The following is a 17,181-nucleotide window of genomic DNA, read 5'->3' as shown; positions in this document are numbered from 1 at the left end:
TCTTAGTTAATCGTAAATTGTTGTAATAAGCTTATGACTTGCTAATGTAATGTTCAGTTAACTGAAATAAACCAGGCTTGATGACATATGCTGTCACGGTAGGATGAGTCCATCGTGACTTTCTGTGTTGTGTTTGTTTGGATGACTGAAGTGTGCATGTGCGTGTCTGATCACTAACGATCTGAGTGAGTGCAGTTGTGCGTGATTGCTTTACTCCAGCTGGCGGTGGTTACCCAGACGGCATATATACTCACTCATTCTCTTCTCTCACTGCCAGATGATTACGCTACATGTCTTGCCTGTGTTCTCGTGTTCGTGTGTTCCTGTGGTCTCGTCTTCGCGTGAAGGTCTGCCTGTTTGTGTATCCGGTTTCATCCGTTCACCTGACTTCACCCACGAGCACCAGGATTCGTCACCGCAGCCTTTGTCTGTCCAACCATATCATACGTATCATCTGTGTCATTTGTACAATAAACTGTGTTTCATTCAGTGCTGCATTTGCTTCCTGATTTTGACATACAGTCATCACAGAATCATCTGGCCGCCATGGAAGCAGCAGGAAAGGGTTCCCCGGCTCGGTTTGAGGAATTTATCTCCGCCGCCATACATCGCTTCACCACCCAGGATAGCCGGATTGAGGAACTGAGCCGGGGAATGAAGGACATGACAGACAAGGTGTCCGAGCTCACCCAGGCGATCCAACATCTGACGCTCCCCACTGCGCCACCCACACCGTCTGTTCCTCCTACACCACCCGCGAGCGCGTCCCGTCAGGAACCCAAATTATCCACGCCAGAGAAATACGCAGGTGATCCAGAATGTTGTAGACCATTTCTATCTCAATGCTCTCTTCATTTTTTCCTTCAGCCCCAGACCTACACTACGGAGGAGAGTAAAGTGGGATTTGTATTATCCCTGCTGACGGGAAAGGCGGCGCGTTGGGGAACAGCGGTGTGGGAGAACCACGACCCGTGTACCCTGAATTTTGAGGCGCTCTCTTCCATGATGAGAAAGGTGTTCGATCGATCTGCAGTTGGAAGAGACGCCGCTAGGAAGCTGGCTGATCTACGGTCGGTGTCGGATTACGCCATTGACTTTCGCACGCTAGCGGCGGACACGCACTGGAATGAGGAGGCGCAGTGGGATATTTTCCTGCATGGGTTAACCGGCCGCATACAACAAGAGTTACAACATGGGGAGGTCCCATCCTCTCTAAATGGACTCATTGATGCTGCCATCCGAGCGGACATTCGATTGAGAACGATTCCTGCTTACGACGATGAAGTGTTGTCCCACGCTGTTCTGGAAAGAAAGCCCTCGTCGAGGGAGACTGCGGCCGGTTCCTCCCTGTCCGATCCGGAGCCCATGCAGGTGGGTCGAGCTTGGCTTTCCCGGGAGGAGAGGATTCGCCGTCGATCACTGGGGCTTTGCCTTTACTGTGGGGAGGCCGGACACCTACTCCATCGGTGTCCGGTAAAAGGCAGCGCCCGGGAGTAAATCTGGGGTTACTCTCGGGTGGAATCTCTTCGGCAAAGACCCCTCTAACATCTACCCTCCTCCCGGCGAAGCTGCGGTGGCGTAATACACATCTCACCTGTGACGCACTACTGGACTCGGGAGCCGAGGGGAATTTAATCGATCATCACTTTGCACGTAAGCTTCAAGTTCCGTTGTCTTCTCTTTCCAAACCCATATCACCCTTCGCACTCAATGGAAGTGAGTTATCTGTCATCACCCACATCACAGACCCCGTCACCATTTGTATTTCTGGCAACCACTCTGAGACTTTGCAGTTTTTTGTTACGGTTTCCCCTCTGGCTCCCATTGTACTTGGACATCCCTGGCTGCTCAAACACAACCCGTCTGTCAACTGGAGGCTGGGTACTATTACCGGTTGGAGTGAAGCTTGTCATAAGTCTTGTCTTGTCTCTGCTTGTGTTCCTGTCTCTGCGTCTGTGTTTCAGGAGGAGACGATGGATTTAACTAACGTGCCCGCTGAGTACCATGATCTGAAGGGAGTAATCAGTAAGTTCCGGGCCGCTTCTCTACCTCCACATCGTCCCTATGACTGTGCCATAGATTTACTGCCAGGTATGTCTCCGCCTAAAGGCAAACTTTACTCTCTTTCTGTTCCTGAGATGGAGGCCATGGAGAAATACATTTCTGATTCTCTGGCAACCGGGTTCATTCGCCCTTCTTCATCTCCAGCGAGGGCGGGGTTCTTTTTTGTTGGTAAGAAGGATGGGTCCTTGCGTCCTTGTATTGAATACCGAGGGTTGAATAACATTACGGTAAAGAATACTTATCCTTTGCCGTTAATGTCTTCGGCTTTCGAGAGGTTGCAAGGAGCCTCCGTCTTCACAAAACTGGATTTACGTAATGCTTATAATTTGGTCCGCATAAGGGAGGGGGATGAATGGAAAACTGCTTTTAACACCCCTCGTGGCCATTTTGAGTACTGCGTGATGCCTTTCGGATTATCCAACTTGCCAGCAGTTTTCCAAGCACTCGTTAATGACGTGTTGCGAGACATGGTCGATCAGTTTCTGTATGTCTACCTGGACGACATACTGATTTTTTCTACGTCTCTCCAGGAACATGTGCAACACGTACGACGAGTGCTTCTTAGGTTGCTAGAGAATGGGCTTTTTGTCAAGGCGGAGAAATGCGAATTTCATGCACAGTCTGTTTCCTTTCTAGGGCACATCATTTCGACTGAGGGTGTCCGTATGGATCCGGAGAAAGTTAAGGCTGTGGTGGATTGGCCATCCCCAGAGTCTCGCAAGGCCCTGCAGAGATTTCTGGGTTTCCCAATTTTTACCGGCGTTTTATTCGCTATTTCAGCCAACTAGCCGCACCTCTGACCGCCTTGACCTCCCCTAGTACGGCGTTCAGGTGGTCGGATGCAGCCCAGACTGCATTTGCCAAACTGAAAGGCTGCTTCGTTTCAGCCCCAATTCTCGTGGCCCCTGATCGTAAACGCCAGTTCATAGTGGAGGTCGACGCGTCAGATGTGGGGGTAGGAGCCGTGTTATCCCAACGCACATCCTCAGACGGAAAGGTGCATCCCTGCGCGTTTTACTCCCATCGCTTGTCGCCTGCTGAACGTAATTATGACATTGGTAATCGGGAGTTGTTGGCTGTTAAACTAGCACTGGAAGAATGGCGTCATTGGCTAGAGGGGTCGGGTGTGCCCTTCATAGTCTACACTGATCACAAGAACCTAGAATACATTAAATCTGCTAAACGTTTGAACTCTAGGCAGGCTCGGTGGGCTTTATTTTTCGGTCGTTTCGATTTCACATTGTCCTACCGTCCAGGTTCTAAAAACACCAAACCTGATGCTTTGTCCCGCATTTTTGAGCGTTCCGATCGTGTTTCCTCTCCCGAGCCCATTTTACCCGGAGACTCTATTCATCTCCGCGCTCTCATGGGAGATCGAATCGAAGGTAACTAAAGCCTTAGAAGGGGTAACGCCCCCGGCCCGTTGCCCACCGAACCGATTATTTGTGCCAGAGGGACTGAGATCAGAGGTACTTAAATGGAGCCATAATTCCAGTATAGCTTGCCATCCAGGGGTCAGTCGAACCAAATTTTTGGTTAAGCAACGATTTTGGTGGCCAGGGATGGCTCGTGACACACACGACTTTGTGTTGGCTTGTTCGGTTTGTGCTGTTGGTAAGTCGTCTAATCGTCCTCCTGACGGATTACTTAGACCGCTGCCTGTCCCTTCGAGACCCTGGTTCCATATCTCGCTTGATTTTATTACCGCCCTCCCACCCTCCCAGGGCAATACGGTGATTTTAACCGTAGTGGACCGATTCTCGAAGGCGGCTCATTTTATTCCCTTGCCCAAATTGCCTTCTGCCAAGGAGACAGCGGTCGTTATCGTAGACCACATATTCCGGTTACATGGCCTCCCGACAGACGTGGTCTCCGATAGAGGTCCCCAATTTATATCTTAATTTTGGCGAGAGTTCTGCAGGTTGCTAGGGGCTACGGTTAGTCTGTCTTCGGGGTTTCATCCTCAAACCAATGGTCAAACCGAACGAGCCAATCAGGACGTGGAGAGAGTGTTGCGATGTTTGGCTTCCAAGAATCCTTCCTCCTGGAGCCAACAACTCTCTATGGTGGAGTACACGCACAATTCTTTATCAGTGTCAGCTACGGGCCTATCTCCGTTTAAGTGTAGCTTAGGGTACCAACCACCTTTATTTCCCAGTCTGGAATCCGAGGTCGCGGTCCCCTTCGCACACGTTTTCGTCCAGAGGTGCCGTCGCACTTGGAGTAGAGCACGTGAAGCTATACTCCAAGCGAGACTGCGCACCAAGGCTAAGGCTGATCGCCTCCGGTCGAAGCCTCCCGTTTACGTCGTGGGTCAAAAAGTGTGGCTTTCTACTCAGAATATTCCGATGCGTTACGTCTCGAATAAGTTGACTCCCAAATTTATCGGCCCGTTCTCTGTTGCTAAGATCATTAACCCAGTAACAGTCCGCCTTAACCTCCCTCCTGTGTACAGACGAATTCATCCGGTTTTCCACATTTCCAAAATTAAACCCGTGTTTAAATCTCGTCTTAATCAGCCTGTTCCGGTCCCCCCCCCCCCCGCCTCGTATCGTAGATGGGGAACCAACTTGTTCGATTAACCGTATTCTGGACGCTAGACGGAGGGGACGCGGATTTCAGTACTTGGTGGATTGGGAAGGTTACGGTCCGGAGGAGAGAAGTTGGGTTCCTGCCCGGGACATATTGGATCACTCCCTTATTGATGATTTCCATCACAGGTCTAGGAGCCCGAGAACGTCAGGTGACGTCCTTGGGGGAGGGGGTACTGTCACGGTAGGATGAGTCCATCGTGACTTTCTGTGTTGTGTTTGTTTGGATGACTGAAGTGTGCATGTGCGTGTCTGATCACTAACGATCTGAGTGAGTGCAGGTGTGCGTGATTGCTTTACTCCAGCTGGCGGTGGTTACCCAGACGGCATATATACTCACTCATTCTCTTCTCTCACTGCCAGATGATTACGCTACATGTCTTGCCTGTGTTCTCGTGTTCGTGTGTTCCTGTGGTCTCGTCTTTGCGTGAAGGTCTGCCTGTTTGTGTATCCGGTTTCATCCGTTCACCTGACTTCACCCACGAGCACCAGGATTCGTCACCGCAGCCTTTGTCTGTCCAACCATATCATCCGTATCATCTGTGTCATTTGTACAATAAACTGTGTTTCATTCAGTCCTGCATTTGCTTCCTGATTTTCACATACAGTCATCACATATGCAGCCTGCATATGCGACCTCGCACAGGCTGCAGCCTTCGGATTGAGAAATGGCCAGTCAGTAGGCAACTTTTGAAAAATGGCCGCGAAAAGACAGCAGGAGTCAGGATTGGAAAAAATAAGAAACTGCGGGATGATGCCCGTGCATCACTTGCAGGTAAATCCATCATGTTTTATCATTCACTCCTAAATAAGGGAAATGTGCATGGGCTGCAGCTGCTGCTAATCGTAATGCGCACTTGCTGTGCTGACATTAATGTTAGCAAACTATGTTTTTATAATTTATAACTTCAGTGCAAGCTAAATTGAGATTTTACTCTAAAACATTACCTATGCATATGCATTTTACAAATAACTGACGCAGCTGTTACTTTCTTTGCTGAGTTTCTTTAGATATTGAGCAGTGGTTTATTTTGTGGTTTATTTTGACGTGACGTGGTTAATATTTTCTCAGTAAAAGTTAACGTTAGCAGTCAGTGCACATGGTAGGCTAACAATTCCTGACTGTTAAATATATATAAAAATATAAAACGTCGTTATATATGATATGAAGCAAACATTACTGTGACACTTAGTTCTCTAAATCTTTGTTTTATTAAGAATATTGAGTATTCTTGTTATTGTTGTTTATTTAATGTAATTTATTTAAAGTGACATTGTACTTGGGAGAAACATGTCTGGATTATTTTGATATATTTTTTTTATTTTGCTATTCTATTTAAGTTTGGTATTTTTTTCTATTTTGCTATTCTATAAAAGTTTGCACTTTCAAATGTGTAGTGTGTGTTAACTAAAGCTGTGAAGATTTTACTTTCTGCTATTAAGTTATATGTTTGGTAAAAAAAAGTTAAACTGGCAAAAACAAAATTTTTTTTTTCTCAGTGTCGGGGTGGGGGGCATTATAAAGGAATTATGCTTGGGGCACCAAAATGGCTAGCAGCGGCACTGGGTGTAAACCAGTAACAGTAACTACACATTGTCAAAAATGCGAAAGTCAGGCTACAATTTGACTCAACTCTCCACAGATTTTGAAGAAAAAAAATTCAGTTACAGCAACCTTTATACAAATACCAAGTAAATTTAAAGTATTTTTCTCAGTCACAGTAGTTACTTTGTTTTCTGTATTATTCTTAATAACAGTAAAGTATTACCTTCACTTTCTGATACACATTTTGGCTCCACAGTCCAGCCATGTTTACCGCACTTAGGATTTCCTTTCCTAGGTTTATATCCTGGACCACAATCATATTCTAATGTGTCGTCTTTCTTGTAATTTTTTACCCCCCTAACATTTCCATGTTGTATGTTGGGTGGTTTGCATGATATCTCTGAATTAAATGGAAAAATCCATCATTAATTTGAATAAAGCATAAAATCATGTAATGATTGAGTGAGGATACCGACAAATATGAAATGTAATTACTAACCTATACAGTTTGGAGCAGATGCATTCCAGTCGCCAGTATCCATGCAGATAATGCTACTACTTCCATCTATGGTTTTATCAGAAGATTTGCAGTCAAACTGAATAACATCACCATATCCTCCGTTATCTGTGTTGCCCGATGCAGTCAAATCCCCATCTGTGTGAATTTTTGGGCATTTCACCACTAGGAAGTAATTGGGGACTGAGTTAGTATTGATTTCTGTGTATAAATACATCAAACCTGTAGATGGCACTCAGTTGACAAAGCACTGGAAGATTATAATGCTTCATTTAAGGTGCTGTGTGTAGATTTTAGCACCATCTAGTGGTGAGGTTGAAAAATGCAACCAATGGCTTAGTCCACCACTCACCCCTACCTTTCAAAGGTGTAAACATTAGCCGTTTCTCAATGTCAAGGATACTTCCTTGGCAGGACTAGTCCTTACAAGTCACTTCCTTCAGAGGCTAGGCGAGGCTCCTTTTAAGCATTCGGAGAACACGTTAAATGGAACAGGCTTGCAAGAGCACGTTATTACGTTATTGCGTGATGGAAAGGTGTGCTTTCGGTGCTACGCGCATAGGATTGTGGGTGATTTCAGCGCGTGAACAGCGCGAAGGATACAAATTTGCATCCTTTCCTGTATATGGGATATTTCTCGAACGAATGACTCAGTCCTTGGCTGAAATTTCGAGGATCCTCGACATTGGAACAGTCCTTCGACGGACATCGTTGACGTAGCATCCTCGAAATTCTAGCTTCCGAGGATCCTTCCTTGACATTGAGAAACGGCTAAAGTCTCTGTTTCAACTTCCTTTTTTTAAGAGGTTGCACTGTTGACATTGTACTGTAGCACAGAGCGCTTTCACAACCACAAAAGCAAAACAGTAACCACAAATTGAGTATGTTTACATGCACACTCTTACAACGATTATGCTTAATAAACTGATAACATGTGGGGTCACGTTAACAAGTAAAATGGTATTCTTTTATCAGGAAAAGCCCATAAACGGTCTAAGCAAAAAATGATCGGCACAGGCAGTTTTTTGTTCATTACCCCCATTTCGCGTGGCATGTAAACACCTTAACCGACTTTCTCGCAGTTTTGTTCATGTGCACATGTCTCCGCGTGTAAAACATAAATGTCAAGTAACACATAAAAGTCTCAGCACGACTAAAGCAGGTTCTGCAGACACAAGAAAAAATACAACAGCATAGTTTAAAGGCACACTGCACTTTTTTGAAAATATGCTTATTTTCCAGCTCCCCTAAAGTTGAACATTTTATTTTTACCTTTTTTGGAATCCATTTAGCCGATCAATGGGTCTGGCGGTAGCACTTTTAGCATAGCTTAGCACAATTTATTGAATCTGGTTAGACCATTAGCATTGCGCTCAAAAATAACCAAAGCGTTTTGATATTTTTCCTATTTAAATCTTGACTCTTCTGTAGTTACATTGTGTACTAAGACAGAGGGAAAATTAAAAGTTGTGATTTTTTTAGGCCTATCTAGAAACGATACTCTCATTCCGGCGTAATAACCAAGCACTTTGCTGCCGTACCATAGCTGCAGCAAGCTCAGTGATATTACGCAGTGCCTGAAAATAGTCCTCTGCTATTGAAAGTTACCAAGGGGACTATTTTTGGGGGCTTTGTAATATCATTGCTCCTGCTGCAGCTATGGTACGACAGCAAAGTGCTTGATTATTATGAGTGTATAGTTCCTAGACAGGCCTAGAAAAATTACAAATTTTTATTTTCTGTCGCTCTTAGTACACAATGTAAAAAGAGTCAAGTTTAAAGGGGACAGAGAATGAAAAAACATTTTTACCTTGTCTTTGTTGAATAATGGTAGTCTACCCGCATTCACAAACATACAAAAAGTGCTAAACATGCTAAGCATCTCAGTCTCATAGAATTCCTCTTTTAGAAATGCCAGCCAGAAAACGGCCCAATCTGAAAAACTGATGCTTATGACATCACAGGCATCTAACTGCCCCTCCACTTTAAAATAATTGGCTACATTTTTTGAGTTGCAGCAAAGTCAGCCAATCAGTAATGAGATTGCAAGTTAAGCCAGTAGGTGGAGCCAAATAGGTGCAAAACCACCTGTTTAAAATCCCCCACCCTAATAGAGCTATCTGAGAGAGGTTTTTAGGAAGCTTCTAAGGCATTACACACCCAAACAAACATTTTTTTGTCTACATGGCACATCACAGAACAAGGATTAATACCCCGTTCAATCATTCTATATCACCTTTAAAATAGGAAAAAATATTGCAACTCTTTGGTCATTTTTTAGCACGATGCTAATGATCTAACCAGATTCAATTAATTATGCTAAGCTATGCTAAAAGTGGTACCGCCAGACCCGGACATCAGATAAATGAATTCCGAAACAGTACAAAGTAGGTGTTTAACTCATCCCGTCGACAAATACGAGTTCCAAAAGACGCACCCGAAATCCTGGACGGGATGCGTCCGGGAAGAATGCCACGTATGGTCACCCTAAGATATGGCATTGGCTTCTTGAACGACTACCATGTACTATAACGTCACTGCCTACGAGAAACCTAACAAATCTTAAAGTCCCATATAAACGCAGTTGTCTGCATTGCTGGTTTAGCATGTAAATGCATGAAAACAGTTTTTTATAATAAGCAGATTTTGATATTTATTCACTAATTCTGTCCACGTAAACGCACACATTGTCAAAAACTCAAAAGTCAGATTACAATTTGACTCAACTGCACACAGATTATGAAAAAAACTTAACTGCAGTTACTGCAACCTTTATCCAAATACCAAGGAAATGTAAAGTATTTTTCTTAGTTACAGTAGTTACTCTGTTTTCTGTATTATTCTTATTAACAGTGAATTATTACCTGGACTATCAGCTTCACATTTTGGCTCAGGAGTCCAGCCATGTTTACCGCACTTAGGAGTTCCTTGCCCAGGTTTATATCCTGGACCACATTCATATTCTAATGTGTCGTCTTTCTTGTAATCTTTCCCCCCCCTAACATTTCCATGTTGTATGTTAGGCGGTTTGCATGAAATATCTGTATTAAATGGAAAAATCCATCATTAATTTGAATAAAGCATAAAATCATGTAATGATTGGGTGAGGACACTGACAAATATGAAATGAAAGTATTAACCTATACAGTTTGGAGCAGATGCATTCCAGTCGCCAGTATCCTTGCAGATAATGCTACTACTTCCATCTATGGTTTTATCAGAAGATTTGCATTCAAACTGAATAACGTCACCAATACCTCCTCCTTCTGTGTTGCCCGATGCAGTCAAATCCCCTCCTGTTTTAATTGTAGGGCATGTCACCACTAGGAAGTAATTGGAGACTGATTTAGTATTGATTTCTGTGTACATCAAACCTCTAGATGGCACACTATATACAGGGACGGATTGGCAATCTGTGCGTTCTGGAAAAGTCCAGAACGGCCGTTCAACGGAGGGCCGTCGCCCGGCCGATGGCAAAAAAGTCTAATAACGCAATATGAACAGCCAACAGCAGAGGCACTAATACGATCACTTATATGCTGCTACGTGTAAAAAAAACAAGGAATAAGAGTCGGCCTACTAGCCGTGATTGGTCCACGGATTCCCGGAATTCGCGAGCGTCTATGTTTGCGAGCCTGAGCATCCACAGCCTGGTCATGATGAGGGACAGTCCGAGTTAACTTCACATCAGCAAGAGCTAAGTGCAAGTAGTAGCAGGACACATGACATTATAATATAATATACACGATATAAAAATAAATAAAACTCGCGTGAAAATTAACGTAATGCGCAACTAGTGTTACGTGATGTGAGAAAGACGTGATGTGAGTGTGTGCGCACGCGCGCGTGTGTGTGTGTGTGTGTGTGTGTGTGTGTGTGTGTGTGTGTGTGTGTGTGTGTGTGTGTGTGTGTGTGTGTGTGTGTGTGTGTGTGTGTGTGTGTGTGTGAGAGAGAGAGAGAGAGAGGCGCGGGCGCGATTGAACAGTGGAAACATAAAAACAATACATACTCTGTCATTTTGTTCATATGGGACGTAATTCAAACGGCAAAGTGTTTGCTTATATTTGTATACAGTCGCAATAAAACAAAACATTTTGCTTTTGTCAAACTGTAAACTCTTGTCAAACTGTAACCTACAACCAACTGTCATCTAACCAAAATCACACACATCAAAGCAAAAAATATTTATCCAACCCCGTTTAAAAACAGTCTGTGGGTGGACATTAATCGTATTGTATTGGTTTTCATTTCTTTCATTGACTTTTTTGTATATGAGAGGTTGTAGTGAGCTCACATTTTCTGCTACAATGAAGACTAAGGTATTGAATTAAACGGAATATCAGGCATGCATTGCAACCACTCTAAACGTGCTAATAAGAAAGGGGGCTAAATAATTGACCAAATATTAGTTTAACAAAAAAATCCTAGCTTGCACTTTCTGTCTGTCTTCCATCAGAGTGCAGTTTTTCCTTGTCTTTCATATTTGTGTTTAGTATTGTGGAATTGGCAAAGACCTTGGTGGTTGTTTGTGAAAGCTGTACAGACAAAATTAATAGGCCTAGCTATTTTCATTATTTCACAGCCTTATTATACATCAAAGTTTAATATGACATGGACAAAATATTAAATATCATTGTCTAATAGTCTGACAGTATTGTGGCATAGTATCAGGACATCCTTGTGTCTGTTGCGCACGGCTAGGGGCGAATGGCCGGATGATGGGCCTATTTGGGAAAAAGTCCAGGGCTGTTTTTTAGCCCCAGTCCGTCCCTGACTATATATATTTGTGTGTATGTTGGTTCCCATACTATTTTAGATCACCTGTAACAAGTAACAAGTAGAGATGTTAGTTTGATTTAGAATGTGCTTGTATTCATTCATTGTATTTCAAACTTACCCATGTTTGATGTCTTTGTCACTCTTTTACTAGGCTTTGTATGCATATGGCCATAATAGGCATAATACTTTTTACTTTCTATAACCTGGATTAAGATTTTACCAATTGCCATGTGCCCATAAAACATGCAAATTGGATGACAACACAAAGCAACCAGTATTCGTCAGTTTAGCCTCACAGGGCGTGACACTTCATGAGGTCTAAAAAAGGAATTCACCTTGGATAGACAGACCAGCATAAGATGGTGAGCTGGTCTCCGAGCTTGGTTTTAGCTGGTTTTGCTGGTGTAGCAAGCTTTTGGTCACTTTTTAAAGGGACACTCCACTATTTTTGAAAATATGCTTATTTTCCAGCTCCTCTAGAGTTGGACATTTGATTTTTACAGTTTTGAAATCAATTCAACTGATCATCTTTTAGCATAGCTTAGCATAATCCATTGAATTTAATTAGACCATTAGCATCGCACTAAAAAATAACCAAAGAGTTTCTATATTTTTTCCATTTAAAGCTTGACTCTTCTGTAGTTACATCGTGTACTAAGACAGACAGAAAATTAAAAATTGGGATTTTTTTAGGCAGATATGGCTAGGAACTATACTCTCATTCTGGCGTAATAATCAAGGACTTTGCTGCTGTAACATGGCTGCAGCAGGCGTAGTGATATTATGCACCCCCCGAAAATAGTCCCATTGGTTACTTTCAATAGCAGAGAACTATTTTCAGGCTCTGCGTAATATCATTGCATTGGACATTTTTCAGAGCGATGCTAAATGGTCTAATCAGATTCAATGGATTATGCTAAGCTATGCTAAAAGTGGTACCGCCAGACCCGGAGATCAGCTGAATTGATTCCAAAATGGTAAAAATCTAATTTATAAAACGGCTCCTTCTTGTTCTTCATTCTGATTGGTTGAAACGCATTCTAAGCCGTGATAAAATACCCCGGTAAACCCACGGTTCAGACCGTATTACATAAGTATCACTGCGCCACTGTTGCTGCGTACTAAACACCACAGTCTTTAATCATTTTTACATTTTTCTACATTTGCACAATTATGGCGATATCCAGATAAACGTCATAGATAGTGTTAAAGGACAAGTTCGGTATTTTAGACTTAAAGCCCTGTTTTCAGATTGTTTATGGTGAAATAGAATGGTTTTGACTGAAATTTCGACATTTTCGGCTGCCCTGAGAATTTTCGCGTGTTTGTGTTTCAGCTCAGACCTCTATAATGGGTTTAATGGTGCACTGGAACAATCCTTCCTAAAATGCATTAAACTTTCGTTTACAAAGACGTGAAACTCACCGAGTGGTCAGGGGTGTTCACTGGTATGCTCACACAAAAATCGCTCCAAAAGACGCATTCCAACAGCTGTTTTATCGTAGTTTTTACCAGCCCCATGGACTTGTATTAGATGTCCTGTGAGGTACGGTATTACTCCGCGCCGGGAACTTTGTTTCTATTCTTGCAATAGGCAAAGGCGGATTAGCGCCACCACCTGGGCTGGAGTGTATATTATTCAAGCTCTAAGCGGAAGAATGTACGGGTGTGAGGCGTTTGGAAAAATAGGTCCACAAGTTAACAACGAATGCTAAAACAGCTGTTGGAAAGCATCTTTTGCAGCGATTTTTGTGTGAGCATATCAGTGAACACCCCTGACCACTCGGTGAGTTTCACGTCTTTGTAAACGAAAGTTTAATGCATTTTAGGAAGGATTGTTCCAGTGCACCATTAAACCCATTGCAGAGGTCTGAGCTGAAACACAAACACGCGAAAATTCTCAGGGCACCCGCAAATGTCGAAATTTCAGTCAAAACCATTCTATTTCACCATAAACAATCTGAAATGCTCCTAACCCGAGATGGACTTCATCCGTCATCGGAAGGAAGTGCTATACTCACTAAAAATCTGATCAATAGTCTTAATTCTGATATAGTATGACTATCCAGGGCCCAGGTCAGGAAACAGACGGATCGGCTTAACCGTCCATCTGTTAGCTACAGTGATATGTCAAGACCACTTATATCCCAGCACTTCGAGTCAATCTTACCGAAATATCAGCACATTTCAACTGTATCTGTTCCCCGAACAAATAAATACAGGGCACCGCTTGTTACATCTGGTACAAATCTGATTCAAATAAAATTAGAAAACAATACATTAACAGATGAATCTCGAATCTTAAAATTCGGCCTTCTTAACATTAGATCGCTTACCAATAAAGAACCTATTGTCAATGAAATAATTACAGACCAAAACTTAGATGTACTCTGTTTAACAGAAACCTGGCTTAAAGCAGACGACTACATTAGTTTAAATGAATCCACCCCACAAGACTATTATTATAAACACGAACCTCGATTAAAGGGGAGAGGGGGTGGTGTAGCTACAATATACAACACAATGTTTAAAGTAAACCAAAAATCTGAGCTAAAATTTAAATCATTTGAAGTAATGTTGTTAAATATGGAAATAACTGATCGTAACCACAAACAGCTTTCTTTTGCTTTAGCGACAATCTATAGACCACCGGGCCACCATGCAGATTTCCTTAATGAAATAGCAGATTTCCTATCTGAGCTTGTAGTCACTGTAGATAAAGCTCTTATTGTTGGTGATTTTAATGTCCATGTGGACAACCCAAAAGACGCATTAGGACGTGCGTTTATAGATGTTCTAAATTCTCTCAATATTAGACAAAACGTGACAGGGCCAACGCATACTCGTAATCACACATTAGACTTAATTCTGTCACTCGGACTCAATATTAATGACGTCGAAATATCACCTCAGAGTGATGCAGTTTCTGACCATTACCTTGTGTCATACACTGTACTTCTAGATAGGATCACTCAATCTACAACATGCTACCGACTAGCCAGAACAATAATTTCCACCACTAAAGATAGCTTTATTAGCACTCTTCCAGACCTGTCCCAAATGAAACATGTAGCAGATAACTGTGACGATCTAGATATTGAAATAGAAAACCTAAACAATGTCTGTTCTAACACATTGGATGCCGTTGCTCCCATTCGAAAAAAGAGATTCAAAGAAAAACCGCCAGCTCCATGGTATGACCATCACACAGCAGCCCTTAAAAAGGCAGCTAGAAAAATGGAAAGAAATTATAGAAGCACAAAGTTAGAAGTATGGCGCGCAGCATGGAAACAGAGTGTTAAACACTACAGACAGGCTATTAAAACCGCCAGATCTACATATCTTAGCAAGCTTATAAATGAGAATCATAATAACCCTCGTTTCCTCTTTAGCACAGTTGCGAAACTGACTAGAAACAAAGAACAAACAGAAACCAATAGTAAACTTCAACACAATAGTAACGACTTCATGAACTTCTTTTCTAACAAAATTTCGGCTATTAGGGAAAACATCGTAGCTACCCAGGCAGCCACCACTCTACCCATTAGTTCACTTAACACTAGACTACCATACGAACATCTTGATTCATTTAAACCTACTACAATAGATGAGCTCTCTAAACTAGTCACATCATCCAAATCATCGTCCTGTATATTAGACCCCGTTCCCACAAAACTACTTAAAGAAGTATTCCCTGTAGTGTCAACCCCGGTTCTAAATATCTTTAACTCATCGCTAGAAATAGGATACGTTCCAACAGCTTTCAAACTAGCAGTTATTAAACCGCTGATTAAAAAAACACAGCTTGACCAAGGAGAACTTAATAACTTTAGACCAATCTAAAATCTCCCTTTTCTTTCGAAAATATTAGAAAAGGTAGTGGCAAGCCAGTTACGCACATTCTTGACAAATAATAGTACATATGAAAAGTTCCAATCAGGATTCAGGCCCCACCATAGCACAGAGACAGCGTTGCTTAGAGTTACAAATGACCTCCTATTAACATCCGATCGTGGTGAAATCTCAATTCTTATATTACTAGACCTTAGTGCAGCATTTGACACAATAGACCACAGAATCCTACTCAATAGACTAGAAAACTATGTTGGTATCAGTGGTCAGGCGCTAGCCTGGTTTAGGTCATATCTAACCAATCGCTATCACTTTGTTTATGTAAATGAGGAAGAGTCATATCACTCCCTGGTTAAATACGGTGTACCGCAGGGATCAGTTTTAGGTCCTATCCTGTTCTCGTTATACATGTTACCCCTAGGAGACATTATCAGGAAACACAACATAAGTTTTCACTGCTATGCGGATGATACCCAGCTTTACATCTCCTCGCATCCCAGCGAAACACACACGTTTTCTAAGCTAAAAGACTGCATTAGCGATGTTAGTGACTGGATGGCACATAACTTTCTTAAGCTCAACTCCAATAAGACAGAGGTACTTATTATTGAACCAAATCGCTACAAACATAATATGTCAGATTACAAATTGCACATAGATGGCTGTACTGTGGTGCCATCTTCCACGGTTAGGAACTTAGGTGTGATGTTCGACAGCAACTTATCCTTTGATAGTCATATCGCCAACGTCTGCCGCACAGCATTCTTCCATCTTAGAAATATCTCAAAAATACGCCATATACTGTCTACATCTGACGCAGAGAAGCTTATTCATGCTTTTATGACCTCTAGAATAGACTATTGTAACTCGCTACTCGGAGGATGCCATTCAAATCAGGTCAACAAGCTTCAGCTAGTTCAAAACGCTTCTGCAAGGGTACTTACTCGATCTAAGAAGTATGACCACATAAGCCCAATTCTGGCATCTTTACACTGGCTACCAGTTAAATATCGCATCCAATTTAAAATATCATTAATCACCTACAAAGCGTTAAATGGCTTAGCACCCTCATATCTTAGAGAATTACTATCAGAATACAATCCATCACGCACACTACGGTCGCAAAATTCTGGCCTATTGATTATCCCTAGACTATCAAAAGTGTCTAAAAGTGGAAGATCCTTTTCCTACTTAGCCCCTAAGCTCTGGAATGATTTACCAACCGATGTCCGAGAATCAGACACAGTCGATCATTTTAAATCTAGACTTAAAACTTTTCTCTTCAACAAAGCATTCGCATAATTTGTCTAGTAAAGGTTCTTAACTCGCAATAGTTATTTTCACGGAACAAAGCACTCACGGTCATAACACAGACCAACCAAATAAATAAATAAAAACCTTTTCTACATGAACACTTAAAATGAATTGCATTAAATAGTTCGCCACCGTTTGCCACTGAACCTGCATTAACGACGACAGTGGGGCTTTCGGCCTTAGTCAAACGGTTTGGCACGTATGGTCGGGTTGCGATTTTGGTGCTTTCGTGTGTCTTGTGAATAGTATGCCATACAGACCCGTTTGCCACTGAACCTGCATTAACGACGACAGTGGGGCCTCCAGCCTTAGTCAAACGGGTTGGTATGTACGATCGGGTTGCGTTTTTCGCGCTTTCGTGTGTCTTGTGAATAGTATGCCATACATACCCGTTTGCCACTGAACCTGCATTAACGACGACAGTGGGGCCTCCAGCCTTAGTCAAACGGGTTGGCACGTATGGTCGGGTTGCAATTTTGGGGCTATCGTAAGTCTTATGAATAATATGCCATACAGAC

At 42.5% G+C, this 17,181-nt stretch overlaps 1 protein-coding gene across 2 annotated transcripts in view; it reads right to left on the bottom strand.

Moving 5' to 3' along the window:
* LOC135740936 (complement factor H-like) overlaps window positions 1-17,181 on the bottom strand; it is a 44,819-nt gene that overhangs the window by 24,394 nt on the left and 3,244 nt on the right. Inside the window, exons 3-6 of one of the 2 annotated variants that reach the window (XM_065259501.2) lie at window positions 9,859-10,041; window positions 9,583-9,759; window positions 6,701-6,883; window positions 6,425-6,601 (exon numbers count right to left, since the gene is read on the bottom strand). In XM_065259501.2, the coding sequence (XP_065115573.1) occupies window positions 6,425-6,601; window positions 6,701-6,883; window positions 9,583-9,759; window positions 9,859-10,041 (720 nt within the window). The remainder of the gene's footprint in view (window positions 1-6,424; window positions 6,602-6,700; window positions 6,884-9,582; window positions 9,760-9,858; window positions 10,042-17,181) is intronic. The other variant, XM_073813535.1, reaches the window with a different exon arrangement.

The sequence above is a fragment of the Paramisgurnus dabryanus genome, chromosome 24 (genome assembly GCF_030506205.2).
Source record: "Paramisgurnus dabryanus chromosome 24, PD_genome_1.1, whole genome shotgun sequence".
Classification (NCBI taxonomy): Eukaryota; Metazoa; Chordata; class Actinopteri; order Cypriniformes; family Cobitidae; genus Paramisgurnus; species Paramisgurnus dabryanus.
This window is presented reverse-complemented; position numbering and strand designations above follow the sequence as displayed.